Source organism: Caretta caretta, chromosome 21 (genome assembly GCF_965140235.1).
Source record: "Caretta caretta isolate rCarCar2 chromosome 21, rCarCar1.hap1, whole genome shotgun sequence".
NCBI classification, from domain to species: domain Eukaryota; kingdom Metazoa; phylum Chordata; order Testudines; family Cheloniidae; genus Caretta; species Caretta caretta.
Genome location: NC_134226.1, coordinates 2467069 through 2486379, shown reverse-complemented (window position 1 = coordinate 2486379; position 19311 = coordinate 2467069). Strand labels below are relative to the sequence as shown.

The 19311-nt window shown below is 60.9% G+C and overlaps 1 protein-coding gene across 1 annotated transcript; it reads left to right on the top strand.

Annotated features, from left to right (window-relative positions):
• The first annotated feature begins 1398 nt into the window (after positions 1–1398).
• Positions 1399–18601, top strand: MOV10 (Mov10 RNA helicase). Its single transcript, XM_048826899.2, has 22 exons — positions 1399–1723; positions 4542–4638; positions 5135–5253; positions 5701–5939; positions 6483–6723; positions 8409–8507; positions 8917–9079; positions 9245–9399; positions 9753–9929; positions 10050–10197; positions 10312–10473; positions 11015–11118; positions 11582–11679; positions 12023–12142; positions 12485–12587; positions 12992–13109; positions 13229–13420; positions 13947–14021; positions 14506–14631; positions 16026–16114; positions 16961–17082; positions 17664–18601. Exons 1-22 carry the CDS (start codon positions 1590–1592, stop codon positions 17711–17713), a joined length of 2931 nt encoding a protein of 976 aa, XP_048682856.1. The 5' UTR covers positions 1399–1589; the 3' UTR covers positions 17714–18601.
• Positions 18602–19311: the final 710 nt, after the last annotated feature.

Below are 19311 nucleotides of genomic sequence, written 5' to 3'. Positions count from 1 at the left end.
CAACAGCTCGGGATGCACTTAGGTGCACAGGAGCAAGCATTGGGGTAGTTAAACTTGGTATGCTATCGAAATAAATTTACAAACATTCTTGGACTGACTCATGGCCAGCAAGATCCAGGTGACTTCCGTCCCAGTGCAGATATTCTTAGCACTTCCACGCTAATATGACAGACGGAGCTAGTTCCGCAGAGTCAGAGCAGCCTGTCTGGAGATATAAAAGGATGCTAGGGGACAGCAGCATCTCCAGACTATAACTGATCAAAAGGAAAGCTAGCCGGAGCCGAAACACACTGTGCCAGGCTGACTAGCAGCCATTATACCCTGGCATCCTGTGGCCACCATAGAGAAGAGATTTCTCCCTGAGACACCAGGGGACCCATTTTCAGAATTCAGGCATTTGCAGAGGTGGCTCAGCTGATGGGGAGAGCAGAGGCGAAGAAGGGGGAAGTAACCCAGCCAAGGTCATCCAGGGAGCAGCCAGCAGCAGAGCTGGGAGGAGAACCCAGCTTCCCCATTACCTCCACTCCCCCCACAACGAACCCACATCAGCTCTGGGCAGGATTGCGCAGTGCAATATTCGCAGGACAGGAGACTCGACTAGTGCAGACCACTGCCGCACATCCCCCCAACAACACCGGCTGCCGTGAGCCCATGGGCCCTGCCCTCTGCACTGGCTTCCACAGAAACCCAGTTTAGGCCAAGGACTTTGTCCTAATGGTCAGGGCGCTCTGCAGCCTGAGCCCTGCGTAGCTAAAAGAGCCTAAAGCGCCGGGACGAAGGCCCTGGTTGAAAATTCACCCCTCTGGCACAGCAGAGCCCTCACTAATAAGGGAAAAGCTCATCGGGGGGGACTTCCTTGGGGGGCTGCCAGAGACCGTGGCATGATCTCCCCCATGAACCAAGGCCCATCCCAAATCCCTCACTTGCTGCTCCAAGGACAGGCCCATTGCTTTGACCTGCCTTTTCCAAAATAAACAGAGTAACCTGTATTACATGAATATGAAACAAACCAACAAGCTCCGAAAGGAGCCCCTGGCCTGCATGCAGCCCTCTGCCCCAGGGCAGGCTGAGAGCCAACAGGTGCCTCAGGCACCGGAGCTGGTGTGAGTCCCTGCAGAGAGCAGGCCAAAGCAGCATGGCGGGCGGGTGCAGCTCTCAGAGGAAGGGGAGCGGTTCTGATTTTTATTCAGAGCTTCCACAGAAAACTTTGCCCAGTCTGGGATGAGCCCTGCCAAGCACTTGCTCTCGCCCTGGCCCCAGGGTTGAGACTTTCTCAGAGCCCTTGAAGAGGAGGTTCCTGAGACTCCCCCCCCTCCCTCCCGGGCATTTGCAGCTGCTGCTAGAGGGCCTGGCTCCCTGGACAGTGCTGTTCCCACCCCCAGCCCAGACAGGGGGCTGTCTCCAGGATGCACATAGCCTCTTTCACTTTCGTTTCAGCCTGCTGAGAGTTTGCTATCATCTTCCCTCTTTGATAAGCACTTTGCTGGCAGATTTCACAAGCAGAAGCCCTGGCCAGGAGCTGCTGAGCCAGGCCGCCCCACAGGACAGGACAAGAGAAGGTCTGGGGGTGAGCAGCGGAGCCAGAGGAGATGCCCAAGTTCACCTTTCGGGAGAGGAGGGAGTTTGGGGATCAGTTTGTGCAGCTCCTAAAAGACACAGGCAGAGAAGCTGTGAGCAGCCGGGAGGCACTAAGGACCATCTACAATCAGGAGTTCAGGACCAGGTAACAGGCAGACCCACAGAGAGGGAGCGGGGTGCGGATGGCTGATCCCTCACTCCAAGAGCGCCCCATTGTCCAGGCCTGTTGCTAGGGAGAACACCTTTCCTCGTCCACATTACCTGGGTCTGGGAGGATTTCTGCTTGGCATCCTGCGTGCAGGGGCTGGGGACAGCTGCAAGCCCCCCTGTATGGAGCATGGCCAGGTGGGATGGGGCCAGCAGGACAGGGGGAGGAAGTTTAACTTAAGGGCTGTGGCTGTTGGGAAGCCATCAAACTCCCAAGCAGGGAGAGGAGAGTCTGTGTCGCCCCAGACCAGGAAGGAAACGCACCCCACTCCACTGGGGCTTGCCATTCTGTTAAGATCAAATCCAGGGCAAACCATCTCTCCCCTGGCTGATGGGGTGCAGCCCGGGCCTGCCACGGACCCCGTCCCAAATCACTCGCTAAGTCAGGCTGGAGATGTGAGTGCCTCCATCCTGGCTGGGTGGCAGGAAACAGCATTGGCCGGGGAAGCCGGTCTTCTGCTCAGGCCGACGGCTGAACGGCTCCCTGCGTCCTGGTATGAGATACTGGGCCAGATCCTCACCCGGGGTAGATCAGCACAGTGCCGCTGGCTTTGGCGCAGCTCCAGCCATTGACACAGATGAGGATCTGGCCCATGGCTGAACAACTCAACCCGCCAAGAGGGGCCCCCTGCTTTGGAGCATTCCCCTGCCAGCACAACTAAGTCTGGCCCTGGGCACCTGACAGCCCCAGGTAATCACTGACGGGCCAGCCTGCCAAACTATCAGAAGGCAGCTACAAATACATACCCACAAATAAAATACCACCCTGACTTCCCCATCCTGAGCACTTGGGGAGCCAGGAGAGGACGTTTTCCGGAGAGAGGGGCTCTATTCCAGCAGGAATGAACTCAGCTGTTCCTTGGCTGGTGTTCTACAGGGACCAGAACAGATGCTCACCCAGGCCCATCTGGCCTTGGATCGAGGACTCTGGGTCCTGGGGCTAACTGCTGTGGGGCGGCCCTGTCATTGGGCCTGGATGGGAATGAAAGGAGCCCCCGCCAGCTCTCCTCTGCCCCCTCCCCAGCAGCCAGCAGGCTGAGACATGCAGCGCTGGGGGTCCTGCTCCATTCGGATTCAGAGCCGGATTCGACTCATCCCAGCAGTAGAGATGGGCCTTGGAACGGGATGGGGTGGGACAGACACACAAACACCTCCCAGGCCCCAGGGCTTTGGGGTGAGCATGGGCCTGTCCAGGGGGACTAGCACTAGCATGTGTAGTGACAAAGGGATGCCTCTGGCATCAGGGCACAGCGTGGGCAGGCAGCAGGCTCAGGACTGCTCATGGCTGCTGTGCAGCGACAGCCCTGCGCCATCCGGGCAGCGGGGCGTCTGCAGCAGGGGCAGCAGAGTCCAGTGCACACCAAGGCCAGGCAGAGGCAGGCCCCGGGGGCTCAGGCAGGAGCAGGTGGAAGTGTCCTGGGCAAACACTCCTCTGACCCCGCCAGGTAAGTATTGGGCCTGCTGGGAGCTCTGCTCCGGTACCATCCCCTGCATGCCCAGGGCAGCAGGGCGTCTCTGTGGCCCTCGTGTACCGGCCGGCAGCCTTTGCTCCAGCTCTTCAGACCCGACTTTGCAAACACTGAGCAAAGCTGCCAGGCCAGCAGCCTCATGGTCCCCCACCCTGGCCTGCACACTATGGCAATTGGGGGCCCCCACCTTCCCCATCCCCAGAGTGGGGTCCTGCCCTGGGGGTGGGGGTTGGTCTGTTGAGACTGAGTCCATCCCGCACTCACCCCACAGGGGATCCTGTCCAACGGGGCTGGCCCAGCTCCCTGCTCCAGCCCATTGGCCCTCTCCACAAGGTGTGGGCAGGGCCCTACCCCTGCGACCCCCACCGCCTTCCTGGCTGGAAGGTGTGTGCACACACGCATGTGTACGCATGTCCCGCCCACTGGTCGGGGTCTCCCCTGAGATCCCCCTAGTGCACGTTGGCTGATCCGGCCTGACCCCATCCCCCGGGCAGGGATTACACCCTTTGCGCTCGGTCACACGGTGAATCGGTGTCGTTGCTGGGGAGAGAACCCCCAGGCTTTGCTCTAACCTCTAGCCGGGCTGAGGCTCAGTCTGCCCCAAGTGCTGCCAGGCTCACCCGGCCATAGCACGTTGAGGCTATCGCAGCACGAGCCCTGACCCCCAGGCCCTGGGCTTGTTTCCCACTGGAGTTCCTTGTGTGCAGCTGGCTGCGGCTGGCTTTGCTGGCCAGCCCGTCGCTGCGTGAGCAGGGAATAGACCAGCCCTGCTCCCAGGCTATCCCTGCGCTGTGGGCAGCAGCTGGATCTGCAGCTACTACTAACCCCCGACACTGTGAGCCCCGCCTGGGTTGCAGTTGCTGGGGACGGTCACCCCCCAGGGAAGATGCCAGGGCAGGGGAATGGCAGAGCTCGGGGTGCCCATGCTGCGTTCGAGCAATGCCCTGGGGCTCCTGCTGAGTTGCCCATGTGGCAGGCGGCGGTATAGGATTTGGTTGGAGATGACGAAGAGACCCCCCCACTCTCTGCAGTCGGGGCCCCTCTCCCCAGAGCAGAGCACGGCCCTGCTGCTTCCCGGCTGGCAGTGGTACAGAGGGCCAGGGCTGACCCTAGCCCATCGCTCTCCTACCAGAGGAGCAGGGGAATGCTCCTCGCCCCAAACACTGGCATCTCCCTGCCCCTGCTCCTCTCCCTCCTGCATCCTGCCAGCTCAGTCCCTCCCTGGAGACGCACCCCGGGTCTGGGCATCCCGTAGTCACAGACTCTCCCGCTCTGTCATTTCTGCAGGAATGATACAAAGACACCCAACTTCTCCTCCATCCTGTTCACCCTGGGCCAGAGCGGCCGGGCCGAGGTACGGGGAGACTTCGTGCGCTTCTGGAAGGTAGGTGCTGCCCACGCGGACCCCGGCAGGGCTGTTGCATCTCGGCTCCCCTGGCAGACGAGGGCCCAGTTGCCGAGGTCTGTTCCCAACATCCCTGCGCCCTCGGGGAGCCCTGGGGCTGGTGTCTCCTCCCTTGCTAGGGGCAGGACTGTTCCCTGCAGGCCAGAATCCAGGGCTGGGCGGGCTTGAAGTGGCTCAAGCGGTGGGGCTCCCCGTCCCTGGGCAGGCCGATGCACCTACAGCTCTCACTGCTGGGCCTGGCTGCATGTTGAATATGGGGGTGCGAACCGCCGAGCCCGCCACCATCAGCTGGTCCAGGGGAGTGCGCTCCAGCACAGCCCTGGCTCAGCCCTGGGGCCAGCCCAACTGAGCCCACAGGCTTTGTGAGTCCACTCTGCTCCCTGCCCCAGCTTCTCCAGGGCTGCCCCGCCACATGCTGGAAGCCTCCACTCCTCTGCCGGCTCCTACCCCCTGGACAATTGCTCTCCTTCCCCAGGTGAAAAAGAAAGTGAAGGTTACCAACCAGTACTGGACACCCAGGCCAGAGGAGCCCACCACGGACAGCCAGGAGGCGGGCACTAATCAGTCTCCCCACAGAGGACGTGCCAAGGAGAGGTACCAAAGCCCACCCAGGCACAGCCTGGAACCCCCCTCGCTGTAAGAGCAGCACGGGCCAAGGGGACAACGAGCCCCTAGGCAGGGGCAGCCCAGAGCAGGCTAAACGTTGGCAGCTCACAGGCTGTTCCTGGGCTCCCCTCCAAGCAGGACAGGGCAACTGGGGGGGCGGGGAAGAAGCAGGAGGGCTGAACAAGGAGTGCCTGCTCCGGCAGCTTTCGGCCCGCTCTGTGGGCCTGAGCCAAATGCCTCTGAAATCGACAGGAGTCTTTGCATTGAGGGCGTTGGCCTAGCCCCAGAGCCCCAGCAGGGTCTGGACCCCAAGGGACTCCTGCCCAGATTCTGTTATAACAAGAGGGAAGCGGCTCCTAGGGCAGCCCCGGCCCGAGGAGATGCAGGCCAGCTGGGACTGTACACGCACATCCAACCCGCACCCTCTGCCCTCAGAGCGGAGTTCATTGGTGGGAAACACAGGGTGGAGATTCTCTCAGAGCACGACCGGGGGAACGGGCGCATCCGCTTCCCTGTTACGCCCAATGAGGCCGCAACAGCCAGCATTTGGGTTCAGAACAACGGCACCGAGGATGTGATACTGCTAGGATACAGAGCGCTTCGGAAGCGGTGCGAGATCACCTTCCACGATGAGAGCAAGGTGACCAGACAGCAGCCCCGGGTGTTGCAGCCAGGTAAGAGAGTCCAGCTTCCCACAGGAGCAGGGTTCTCCTTCGCATCTGGTCCCACACTGACCTTCAGCAAAGCTGTGTGACTGAAACAGCTGCTGCATTCAAGCCAAGAGGTGGCTGCATCACAATAGTGGGCAGTGTATGGTCCTCCCTCTGTACCCCTTTCTCTGCATTGTCCTGGCTCCCCCATCTGGTGCACACAGCTTTGGGGAAGCAAGCATGGTAGGTGCAGTTGCCAAGCCATCTGGGTGTGTGGGTGAGGGTGGCAAGTAGGGGTATGGAAGGAGGAACTGCAGGCCTTGCTCACACTCTGCCCTGCCAGTGAACATGGCAGCATAGAGAGCTTCTGAGCGCTCTTCTCCCATTCCCCACACACACACACACACACTCATGGACAGCCGCCTTCCTGGATGTCTGAGTTAGCGTCAGAGACTTGGCAGAATGTTGCCGTGGGGTGAAATGCCCAGGGCCCCCTGGGAGGGTGAGGGAAGCACGTGGGGACCCCAGAAGGGGGAGCTCCCTGTTCACACATCCCCTTTGCTGCAGGGGACTCTTACTTGATCGAGGCGCGGTGCCTGACTCAGTGCTATGGTTACTTCCCCGTCACCGTGCTGTTCGAGTTCACCAAGGAGCAGGACGGGCCCTTCAGCATCGGGCGATTCGTCTCTGCCATAGCCAACAGCCGGCTGGCTGAGCAGCTGGGGCCCACGGCACCATACAGGCCTTACCAGGCCAACCTGAGGAAGACGGTCACGGTCACCACAGAGGATGGCGTCCCTCCCGACAGGTATGCAGGGGGAGAGTTGGGCCAGGCAGCTTGCACCCAGCATCACTGGCTGAAGGGACGGATATTGGTGCAAAATTGGTTTGAAAACCATTCCCAGAGAGTAGTTATCAGTGGTTCAGTCATGCTGGAAGGGCATAATGAGTGGGGTTCCACAGGGATCAGGTCTGGGTCCTGTTCTGTTCAGTATCTTCATCAATTATTTAGATAATGGCATAGAGAATACACTTAGAAAGTTTGCAGACGACACCAAGCTGGGGGGGGGTTGCAAGTGCTTTGGAGGTTAGGATTAAACTTCAAAATGATCTGGACAAACTGGAGAAATGGTCTGAAGTAAATAGGATGAAATTCAATAAGGACAAATGTAAAGTACTTCACTTAGGAAGGAACAATCAGTTGCACACATACAAAATGGGCAATGACTGCCTAGGAAGGAGGACTGCGGAGAGGGATGTGGGGGTCATTGTGGAGCATAAGCTAAATGAGGCAACAGTGTAAGTCTGTTGCAAAAAAAGCAAACATCATTCTGGGATGTATTAGCAGGAGTGTTGTAAGCAAGACACGAGACACAATTCTTCTGCTCTATTCCACACTGATTAGGCCTCAACCTGACTATTGTGTCCAGTTCTGGGCGCCACATTTCAGGAAAGATGTGGACAAATTGGAGAAAAAAAAAAGTGCAGAGAAGAGCAACAAAAATGATTAAAGGTCTAGAAAACATGAGCTATGAGGGAAGATTGATAAAATTGGGTTTGTTTAGTCTGGAAAAGAGAAGACTGAGAGGGGACATGATAACAGTTTTCAAGTACATAAAAGGTTGTTACAAGGAGGAGGGAGAAAAATAATTTTTCTTAACCTCTGAGCACAGGACAAGAAGCAATGGGCTTAAATTGCAGCAAGGGCGGTTTAGGTTGGACATTAGGAAAAACTTCCTAACTGTCAGGGTGGTTAAGCACTGGAATAAATTGCCTCGGGAAGTTGTGGAATCACCATCGCTGGAGATGTTTAAGAGCAGGTTGGACAAACACCTGTCAGGGATGGTCTAGGTAATACCTGGTCCTGCCATGAGTGCAGGGGACTGGACTAGATGACCTCTCTATCTTCCAGTCCTATGATTCTATGTGCAGCTGGGATCCAACCCCATTCCCTAGCCGGGGCGAAAGCACCTGCTGGGCTTTCATAGAGCCAAAGGGACCGTTGGCTCGTCTAGTCTGAGCCCCTGGATAGCACAGGCCTGCCCCTACCCCAGCAACCCCAGGGTGAGCCCAGTAACTTGTGTTTGGTTAGAGCATCTTCCAGTCAAGAGCTGGAGAATCCACCACATCCAGCGGCTGATCACCAGCTGTGTTACCCACTGGTACCTTGTTTCCAGTTGGAATTTGCCTGGCATCAGCTTCCATCGGTTCTTGCCTGGCATCAGCTAGCCATCGGTTCTTGTTCCACCTTTCTGTGCTAGATGAACGAGCCCTTTAGTTCCCGGTAGTTCCACCCCAGGGAGGTGACCCAGCCACCTCTCCATCTTCTGTGTGTGTGGGGAGGCAGCTGGCTGGAGACCCCAGCCACCCGGGTCCTGAGAGCCAGCATCCCCCTACCTGAGCCCCAGCGCTGGAGTCTGTCCCGCCGGCTGGGCAGGGCGAGGAGCTCACTCCCACAGAGCCCTGCAGTAACCCTGCATCTCGTCTGCCTAGCTCCCAGCACCCCGAGCTCGAGCAGGTGATCCCGCTGGACTTCTACAACTACCCAAAGGACCTGAAGGATACGGTCAGCGCTGAGCGCAGCAGGCTGCAGTGAGTGCTCGTGGGAGTGGGGGTGGGGGGATCATCCTGCTTACACCGCACTGGTGGCCTCATTGCCCTCCCAAGGAAGAGCGCCTTGCCCCGCACAGCCATGGGGCCCAGCACCCCTTAGCCAGAAGCCCCCCTTAGGTGAGCTGCCCAGAAAGCAGGGCCCCAGGAGCAAGCTCAGTATCCCAGTGGTTCCTGGCGCTGGGGCCAGGCAGGGATTCCTTCTCCCAGACACTAAGCCACAGAGACACATGGCAGCCTTTACTGCCACTGCTCGCCCCGCCCCTTGCCTCTGAGGCCCTGCCACGCTGCAGGGCACCTGGAGCCTGCTGCCTCGTCTGTCGTGCCGCTAGTCCATCCCCGCTGTGCCCGGCGAGGTCAGGATAACCTCTGGCTGGCACTGGCCCTGCAGGAAGTCCCTGGCAGCCAAGCTTCAGTTTGAGAACTACCAGGAGAAGTTCCAGCTGCTGTTGCACCTGGAGGAACTCCAGATGGAGGTGGACATCCGGCGTTATGACATGCAGGATGCCCCGATGGTGAAGGACACTCAGAACAAGAGGCTGCTCATCCTGGAGGTGAGAGCCAAGGCCTGATGGCAGTGCATGTCCCTGCAGCGGGCCCCCTCCTTGCACGTCTGGGCTGCCAGTATGGAGGAAGGGGCCCGCAGGACAGTTGGCTGCCAGGGGAGCACAGCCAGGCATGCTCCCCGCTGAGCTGCCCCTTCTCTGCTCTGTCCCTAGGTCCCTGGCGTGGCAGAGAACCGCCCGTCCGTGCTGAAGGGCGATCACCTGTTTGTCACCCCCAGCGACCAGCGCACCTTGCCCCAGCATGTCCAGTACAAGGGCTATGTGCATGCCGTGGAGCTGGAGAGGGTCAAGCTGGGCTTCTCCCCGAAGTGAGTTGCGCCCGTGTCCCTGGGGGTCTCGGGCCAGCCCCCGGGGCTGGGAAAGCTGGGCCCTGACTGGTGGCACCAAGTGGTCTGCGTGGAACAAGACTGGAGGGGCTCGGGCCAGGTCCAAGGCAGCTGCATGATGCAAGCCAAGCAGCCCCTGCTGTTAGCACTGATGGGTGACTGCCTGGGGGAGTGCAGCAGAGGGGGAGGTGCTGTGCTGTGGGGTGCAGGAGTGCCAGGCTGAGCAGGGGTGGGAGTGGGAACCACGCGCAGTAGCGGGGAGGGTGGGACTGGGCAGGACAGTGCCTGGGGAGGGGTGCCTAGCGCTCTGTCCAACCCTGTTCACTCTTTTTCAGCCTGCTGAAGAGCTTCGTGAATAACCTGAAGTTCGATGTGATCTTTACCTTCAACCGGCTGCCACTGCGGGTGCAGCACCGGGCCGTGGAGCTGGCCAAGAAGAGGAACCTGGATGACATCCTCTTCCCATCCTTCTCATACGGAAAGTCCCTCCTCCCTGAGGGAGGCCGGCTCAGGTGAGTGCCTGGCTTCAGAGGAGAGCCACTCTGAGGGCTGGCTGTGTGGGGAGTGGGGTGGTCACACGCAGCAGGGCCTGGTCTTCCCCTCAGCACCTGCCCGGCTCCATTTCCCCTCAGGCTGTTTGACCGGAGCCTGGAGACCAACCAGGAGCAGTGCGACGCTGTGCGGCAGATCGTGACGGGGATGGCCAGGCCGGCACCATACCTCATCTTTGGGCCGCCAGGGACCGGCAAGACCGTCACCATGGTGGAGGCCATCAAACAGGTGAGGAGATCCCCTGGCTTCCCAGTCCAGGGCAGTCAGCTGGCCCACAGCCCCTCTCTCCCCTCTGTATCCATTTCCTCCCGCCTGGGCTGCTAAGCTCTTCCTCGTTCTCAGGTGGTCAGCTGCCTGAAGGACTCCCATATCTTGGCCTGTGCACCCTCCAACAGCGCCTCAGACCTGCTCTGCCAGCGCCTGATGAAACACCTGGACAAGGGCAGCATCTATAGGGTCAATGCCAGTAGCAGAGACTATCGCCAGGTGCCGGAGGAGATCAAGGTACGTGCACCCCTGGCACCCCAAGAGGCACCCAGAGAGACATCGCCCGTGGAGCTGGGCAGGAACTTTCCTCTCTGAAGGATTTTATGATGCCCTTTAGCATACTTCAAATTTTCCATGGGAAAACTGAAATTGGGGGTGGAAATCAGTTTTGCGTTGGGAAAAATAGACAGGGCAGCCCGCCTGGAAGGCTCCTGTGAGTTTCACTTTCCCGCAGACAGGCACAGAGTGAAATTGAGGACAGCTTCCCAGGCAGGCCTCTCCCAAGCCGAAAAATGCCAATTCAGGACAAAAGTTTTTTTCAAAACTGTCATTTCCTTGTGGGAAGGGACTTCCATGTTCCAGCAGCTGTAGTCACCTCCCCAGGCTGCACGGTCGATAGGGGTCCCTCCCTGCAGGACCCTCAGGTCACCAGCCAAGACGCACATGCCACTCCCAGTTAGCTCAGGGCTTTCTGGGGGGAGGCGTGTCTGCCCCCAACTTCCCCAAGGGAAACAAGCTCCGATCCCAGACCTTGTCTAAATGCTGTTGGTGTTCGTAGCCCTGCTGTAACTGGGACGATGCCCAGCAGTGCCACGTGTACCCAGGCAAGGAGAAGCTGCAGCACTACCGGGTCATCATCACCACCCTGGTGACAGCAGGAAGGTAGGAGGGGCCCAGTGCAAACCCCACTTCTGAAGACTGCGACTGTGCTGGGGGAGCACAGTAGGGATGCGACTGGGGGATACCTGGCTACGCTGGGGGAAGAGAAGGGAATTCTTTGGGTAGGGTTTACCGGGGGAAGAGGCGTAACAGAGAGATGTGGGCAGGGGCTGACCGGAGGGGGCACAGGACGGAGGCACATCATCAGGCCGCATTGGTCACTTTCTGTAAAATGGGAGAGCCATCCCCTCAGACTCCAGGGGAGGAGTTCTCCCCATGCCCAGCCCTGGGCATGGCCATGGAAGCCCCTGCTCGGTGGGGAGGGGGCATTGCCGGGCTCAGGAGGGGGCCAGCGGCATGGCAGGTCCTGCAGAAGGCCTCGGTGGAGCAGTCTGGCTATGCAGGTGGCAGGGCAGGGAGCCAGCGCTGTACAGGCTTGTTCACTGCCTCTCCCTCTCCCCTGCAGGCTGGTAACGGCCAGCTTCCCTGAGGGCCATTTCTCCCACGTCTTCATCGACGAATGTGGCCACGCGGTGGAGTCGGAGAGCCTGGTTGCCATCGCAGGTGAGTAGGGATCTGGGGACAGGAGCACTGCACCCCCAGGCATCACCTCATCCACCCTACCCCGCACGCCCGGGGCCTTGGACCCGGCCGCCTCACTCCTGCTCAGACAGATGGCCAGCGCCTGGGGCTGGCCAGCACTTGCTCCTGGCGGTGGATTCTGGGTCCTGCATGCAGCCCTTTCTCTGCGCTGTAAGCTTGGGGGAGCCCCTCCCGGCTGCTCGAGGCAGCTACAGCCGTGATGAGGCCCTTTATCGGCTCCTCACTGTGCGGGGATCAGTCAGCGACCTGCCTGGGCAGGGGTCTCCTACCCCGCCCAGCCGCCTCAGCTGTCTCTCTGCCCCAGGAATTCTGACAGCGATGGACCAGGAGACCAACACCAAGGCGGGGCAGCTGGTGTTGGCGGGAGATCCCAAGCAGCTGGGTCCAATCCTGAGGTCCCCATTGGCCATCGAACACGGGTTAGGTGAGTGGAACAGAGGGCGAAGGCACCGGGTGGAGAGCAGGGAGTTCTCAGACATGCTGATCTGCCCCACTCGTCTGGGCTCGGGGGCCATCTGGCTTTGCACAGCCACTGCAATAGCATGTTAGTGACCCTGGGCGCCTCTGGAGAACAGGGAGAGGCTCGCTCTGTGATAGGCGGGTGAAAGTCTCCCCCACGAGAGCCACTGAAGCTCCTGCCCCCTGCCTCCTGCTCAGAGAGGCCCAGGCCAGGCTATGACAAGCCTGACTCCGTGGGGCTGCTCGTAGGGGGCACAGTCCCAGGCCAGGGGGTTGCTGGTAACCGGGGCATTGCTCTCTCTTGCAGAGGTCTCGCTGCTGGAGAGGCTCATGCTGCACAACTCCCTATACCAAAAGGGAGCCAAGAGCTACAACCCGCAGTTCGTCACCAAGTTACTGCGGAACTACAGGTGCCGTATCCGCCCCCCCGGGACCGACGCTGTGGCATGCGGGCGCCGGGGGGGGGGGGCTGTCAGAGCCGGGCTGCCAGCAGCAAAGGCTTCCAGCCCCCATTCTGCTGGCTCAGCCTGGGATGCTTGTGTCTGTCCATTTGTCTGATACCCACCTGCCTGGCGTGGGGCTCATTTAATTGTCACCCAAGGGCAAGAGACCTTGGACGGAGCAACCTGGATTCCTGGGTTCTGCTCTCCCTGCCCGGAAGCCCGGCCATGGCCACTCTGTGCCCAGAGCAGAGGTTTCTGGGGCCCCTCCTGTTGCTGGTGAGCGGGGAGGGGGCCTCAAGGCTGCTGCAGTGTAGGCGGGTCTGAGGAGCAGCCGAGCACCCCCGGAAATGCTGTCACGGCTTCTTCCCCAGGTCCCACGCCGCCCTCCTCCAGATCCCCAACCAGCAGTTCTACGACGGGGAGCTGCAGGAGTGCGCCGACCGCCTCCTCAGCTATTCCTACTGCACCTGGGAGGAGCTGCCTACACAGGTGAGGGTGGGGCGGGGAGCAGGCATCCAGCCTAGCCCCCACCCCGGGCGGGGCAGCGCCAAGCACCCCTGCTGGCCACGGGGCTAGCTGCAGCCCTGACCGTGGCACTCTCCCTCCAGGGCTTCCCGATCATCTTCCACGGAGTCTCCGGGGAGGACCAGCGAGAGGGTAACAGCCCCTCGTTCTTCAACACGTTGGAGGTCGAAACCCTGGTCACCTACCTCAAGAAACTGCTGCAGAGTCAGGGCAAGCAGGGCCGCTCCAGGATCTCCCCCAAGGAGATCGGTATCATCTCCCCCTACAGGAAGCAGGTGAGATGCAGCCCGGCCCCCAGGGCTGCCTTCCCCACACATCACATGCCCTGCAGAGGTGCAGACAGCCCAGCTCTGAGTGCCCCCATCCCAGGCTCCTTAGCCCCACATGCCGTCGCCCTGCTGCACCCCATCAAGCTCCACTCTCTGCTGAGTATCTGGAGGGAGTGCGCAGTGCCCCGTGTGGGGGAGCCCCCTTGGGGCAGGGGCCAGGAGCCCTGGGGAATTGCCCCAGATGGAGGGACCTGCCGGATGGGGCTGGGGAACCCCAGTGGTATTCTCTGGCCAGTTGCATCGGAACAACCTAGAGCAGGAGCCTGCCCGGCACTTGGCTGAGGGGTCGAGGGTGTTATCTCAGAGAGATGGCGGAGACCGAACAGGAGGGTTAGGGCGGGACCCAGGGGCCAGAGGCAGCTGGCCATCACAAGGGCGTACAGGCTATGAGAGGAGTGATCACGGGGCTGGGAGCCAGGAGCTCCTGAGGGCGGCAAGAGTCCCATCCACTCCTCCCTCGTCCCTTCCCCAGGTAGAGAAGATCAGACTGGCCATCACGAAAATGGACCAAGACCTGATGAACCTCCCAGACATCAAGGAGCTGAAGGTAAGTCCCTCCCTCCCCCCCATCCCTCTGGCCGCACCTGGAGTAACGGCTGTGGCCCGGCAGCCACGCCAACAGCCACGCCCAGCCTGATGCCAGACTGTCCCAGCTCAGCAGTGGGACTCGCTTGGCGCTGGGCCGGGGGGCAGCTCTCCGCCAGCAGACACCAGGCCAGCCTGGGGCCCCCCATCCCTTGGGCTTGGAGGGCAGAGTGCTCCGGCCGTGCGGAGAAGCCAGCAGCGCAGCTGTGGGCTGCTTCTCCTTTGTGAGCCCTGCAGCCGGCGCGCTGGGGCGAGACGGGCTCCGTCCCGCTCCCCCATCGGCCAGAGTCACAAGAGCAGGGGAGGAGGTTGGGGGGACGCTCTGCCCCACAGGGTCCCTTCAGAGCAGCCGAGGGAAGGGCCCCCTGCACAGCTGGGGGAGGCGGGGGGGTGTGAGGGAGGCTGCCAACGGGGGATGGAGATCCCTGCCCTCTGCTCCCGGCTAGGTGGGCTCGGTGGAGGAGTTCCAGGGCCAGGAGCGGCGTGTGCTCCTCATCTCCACCGTGCGCAGCTGCACCGAGTACCTCAGCATGGATGAAAAGTTCAAACTGGGCTTCCTCAAGAACCCCAAGGTAGGCACCCTGCCCCTGCTGCCCCAGCCTGGCCCCGAGGAGACTGTGGAGCCCTGAGGGCAGTCATGGGCTCTCAGCCGGGGTGCAGAGCTGCCAGCCATCCCCACCCCATCTTCCTCACTGCCCACCCCCTCACCGCTCCCCCCGGTTTCACAGGCCATGGCTGATTCATGGCATAAAATAAACTACGGGCTGCTTTGCTGCCATGGACAGGAAGTGTGCGCTAGTGGGCAGAGCAGGGCCAGGACTCTGGGTCCCATTCCAGGCTCTGCTAGTGACCATCTGCAGGACCTCAGGTAACAAATCAAAGCCCCCCCGCTCCATCCAAGGCCCCAGTCACACAACCCTTCCCCCAGCGCACAGAGCCTGCCCTGGGGACAGCATCAGGGAGAGACCACTCCAGGGGCACAGGCCACTAGCCCCAGGACAGGAGGGCAGGTGAGGCTGCTCTCGCAGTGGGGCCCGTTCCCTAGCTCCCGTGTGGCAGTCGGGGGAATGGTGCAAGATCTAGAACCCCACGGCTCGGGCATTCCCCGCCCTGCGTCCAAAGCCTGGGGCAGAGCCGGCTCCCACAGGGCCAGGCTGCTTAGCACCCAGCATTCAGGTCAGTCCCGCAGGCCTGGCCTCCCACACCAGCTCCCCACACTGGGGAGACAGGAATCCTCCCTGCCCGCCAGGGTCTCTGCTCACCTTGGGTCAGCTGCAGCTGCTTGGCCAAGGGGCCGAACGTCCGGCAGAGCCTAGAGCACTTGCACCAGCTGACGCAGACTGTGCCTGGCCCGGGTAGCGTGCTCTGGCCCTGTGGCTTGTCAGAACCACTTGCTCCAAAGCCTTCCTCGGGCCTGAGCCTCATCATCTGTGATGAGCGAGCGCTGATCCCAGCAGAGCCCTTCCCCACTCCGCTTCCTGCCAGAGCGGGGGCACCTGTGGAAAGGAACACCCTTTAACCCTTCCTGGCTGGGCAGGAGGCGGGGCACGTGCGGAGAGCCCTTCTGCCCCCCACACGGTTGTGTGCCAGTCTGGCCAAGCGGGAGGCAAAGGCTGTGACCAAACATAGCAGAGCGGCACTCGGGCCAGCCCTTCTCAGGACACAGCGTTCCCTGCGGGTGCAGTGCCACTGGTGTAGACGGGGCTCGGACTATCAGCTAGCCTTGCTCAGAGCTAGTCCAGGCAGCCACAGTGAAACCCAGCTGAGGCCAGCCAGCTGTGGGACTGCACCCTGGGGAATCACAGATCCTGGTCTGGACACTGCCCCACCCCTCCCATTAGCCCACTGACAGCCAGAAAGCGCTGGGGCTAGGGACCAGCCCTAGAGCTGTGGGGCAGGGCAGTCTGGGCCGGCTCCCCTGCCCATCCTGGGCGCCGAGGGGCCTCATCCTGCTCTCTCTGTTTAGAGGTTCAATGTGGCCATCACTAGAGCCAAGGCTCTGTTAATAATCGTGGGCAACCCGGCTGTGCTTAGCAAGGATCCTCACTGGAACACGTAAGTTGCATCCTGCAGCCTCCTCCTTCCTGTCCTCTGCCTCTTCCCAGGGCCCAGGGGGCTCCCCCGTCCCCCAAACCACACGGACCCCTCCTCCGGCCTGAAACGCAGCGCCCCATTCGCAGGGGTTAGCACCTTCGGGTGGCTGCTCGGACACCAGCCTGCGACCGGGCCCCGGGGATGGGACCCGCTCTGAGGTGACGAGGGGAGAGGAGGGCCGGCACTGGGCTGGGAAGCTAGGCTGGGAGATCTGGAGGTGGCAATACACTTCCCTTGGGATCAGGACGGAGCCAGTGACCTTGCAGCGTGCGGGGGGCAGGGACACACAATCTTTTGAAGGAGACGTTTAAACCCTGTTCCAAGCCCTTGCCACTTGTGGTCGTTAAAGACCTCAGGGCACTTTCTGTAAGCTAGGGATGAGTGCTGGGATCCTGGTGAAAGCCCAGCCGGGCTGTCACCCTTCTGCCCCGTCGTTAGGACAGAAAGGGGAGTGTTGCCCTGCACGGCTGCCCCCCAGAGGTGGCTGCAGAACTTGGGGACGGTCGTGCCTGTGGAAATGCAAGATGCCGCTGGGCCCAGAATTGCAGTGGTCGCTGCCCGCAGCACAGAGACAGGTCAGGCCCTTCATCCTCCATTGCTGGCCCCAGGCCTGCTCTGGGCAGGGCCTGCTGGCTCTGGCCGGGTGCTCTCAGGAGCGGGTTGACCGTGCCATTGGCCTTTCTCACACAGGTTTGCAAGCTGCCCAGCAGGCCCCCCGCCGAGGCGGGCCATGCCCAGCAGGCTCTCCCTGCACTGAGGAGGTGGGCCATGCCCAGTGCTAATGGGCACCTTTGGTTGTACCTGCAGGTTTCTCAGGTACTGCATAGCGAAGGGTGGGTACACGGGGTGTCCCTACACTGAAGAGAGCACGGAAGAGGATGCCCTTGTGGATGAGCTTAGCTCTCTCTGCTTGAGCACGCAGTCACCAGGTAAGAGCAGCACAAGCTTGCACCCTATCTGGGTCCGACAGGGCAGCCCTCTCCCCAGCTCTTTGGGAGGGTGGGGGCCAGGGGGGTGGGATATGGCCTGGCTGCAACAGCATTTTGGGGCCCAGCAGCATGACTTGTGACTCAGCTATGCCCTCTGGTGTCCCGCTGACAGGCCCAGCATGCGTGGGGGGAGCAGCGGGGGCTGGGGAACACAGGTGTACGTTTATGCAAAGCAGACAGCCGCTGCTCTGTGCAACGAGTTTGGTGGGTCTCAGCCAAGGTCCGCGTTGGGCCGGCAATCACTTCCCGGAATCCCCCTTTAGCCTGGCTCTGGCACCCCCTTGTGGGCAGCCTTGGGAGAGTGTCCATGCCCCTGTTGCACCTCTCTGGGGTCTCTCAGGCGACTGCAAGCTCCTGCCCCTGCCACCAGCCCTGACCGCCTTCCAGAGAAAGGAGGGAGCTGAGGGGTACTCTGCTCACCCCCTCCTGTGCCCTACACAGACGTTGCCCTGCTCCCCACCCCCAGCCTTCCTGGGCGCTGCTCTGCTCCCCCCTCACAGCCGGCCGGCGTCTCTCTACAGGGAGCCACATCCAGCAGCAAGTGGAGCCAGCGTGGAGACACGAGCACTGAGGCATCACCTGCAGCTCGTCCTACTGCCATGTCAGCACCAGCGGGGCGTCTCCTGCCTCACTCTGCAATCTCCCGTCGCCCTCTGTCTGGTCCCCTCAGCCACCTCGCTTGCTGCCGGGGGCTTTCCAAGCACCCCGGGGCGGGGCAGCGGAGGGGAGCAATGCAGGGATTGAACTGGGAGCGTAGACCCGACCCTACCCCCTATCCCAACGCCCCCCTCTCACATGGACCCAGCCCCGACTCCTACCCATTAGCCTGGTTGATGTAGGATCTGGGCCCAGCCCTGAGGCCTGGTCACTAACCTGAGCCAGTGCGATTCTGTAAACTCTTGGAAGCACAAGGGCAGCTGGACACAGAAACTGGTCTGCTTGGCCGTGTGAGGAGTTTGTTTGCACCCTCTCTCCCCTGTCCCCTCTCTGGCCGCTGTCAGGACGGGGAGCTGCAGCAGGAAGCCCTGGCTGTTTGCCGACATTGCCGCACAATGGCTTAAACAACGATTTCACGTCCAATTTTTGAAAAATGACACTTTAAAAAAAAAAATCCCACCCCGTGGCTAACCTGACCGGCCTGAACTGGCACTGCAGAAACCCAGCCACCCCAGCGACGGCAAGAGCGCCTCCTCTAGGGCTCACCTTTTCCACACATGGAAACTTTTGAAAATCAAAATTCCCAGCTACTGGTCAACTGACCCCGCTCCTCTGAGCTGGAGCCGTTTCCAGAGCCCAGCGGCAGGGCCTGGAGCTGCTTCCAAGTGGCTGGCTACACCCTGCTCAGGTGTTGCGGTGATGCTGAGTAACTGCTGGTTCGCGCTGGGGACCAGCTGGGCTGTAGCTCCTGACCAACAGGCCCCGTGCAATGGTGCTTCCAAAATAAAGGGTGAGAGGAAAACACTGTGGTGCTTGTCTGTACAGCTCTCAAGCAGTGCCTCGGCTGTCCCTGGGCAGCTGGGCACTGCTCCCAGGGGACGGGGGAGCCGGATTCACGGGCGGAGCACAATGCAGCTGGCAGAAGCCGAGGCAGGGGGCAGTGCTGGGCACTGTTTACAGGGGAGGGATAGTATGAAGCTGGGGACAGGACAAATATGTTCCCCCTTCCTGGAGCCGCACACGAGTCTCTAGAGGCTTAGGAGATAAACCTGGGCTCATGGCAGGGGCAGAGGTAAAGTAGGCAGGAATCATGTAACCAGGTGTGTTCATTTCTGTGGAAAGAAAACTAAGCAGGAGCCATGCCAGGCCTTTCCCTTCCCGGCCTTGTCTCAGCCTGAGAGAGAATCTCTCTTAGCCTCCCTCCCGCTCAGCTGCAGTTTGCACTCTGGCTGGGGCTGAGCGGGCTGCTCTTTGCACCATTCACAGCCCCATAACTCAGCTAGTGAATTATGGGAGCAGCAGATGCATGGGGTGCTGAATGAGGCACCCCCAGCTGAGCCCCAGCCCCTTCCCTTGCTGGTTGATTGCCTGCCAGGCAGAGACAAAGTGGGAAGGAGGAGTGTTTTCCTTCCACAGGACTGGGCTCTGGTGCATCTCCTGGCTTTTCTCTAGCCCAGGCCCTGGCGCTCAGCCGAACGTGGATACCATCCATTGGCTGGAGGGAGTTCAGAG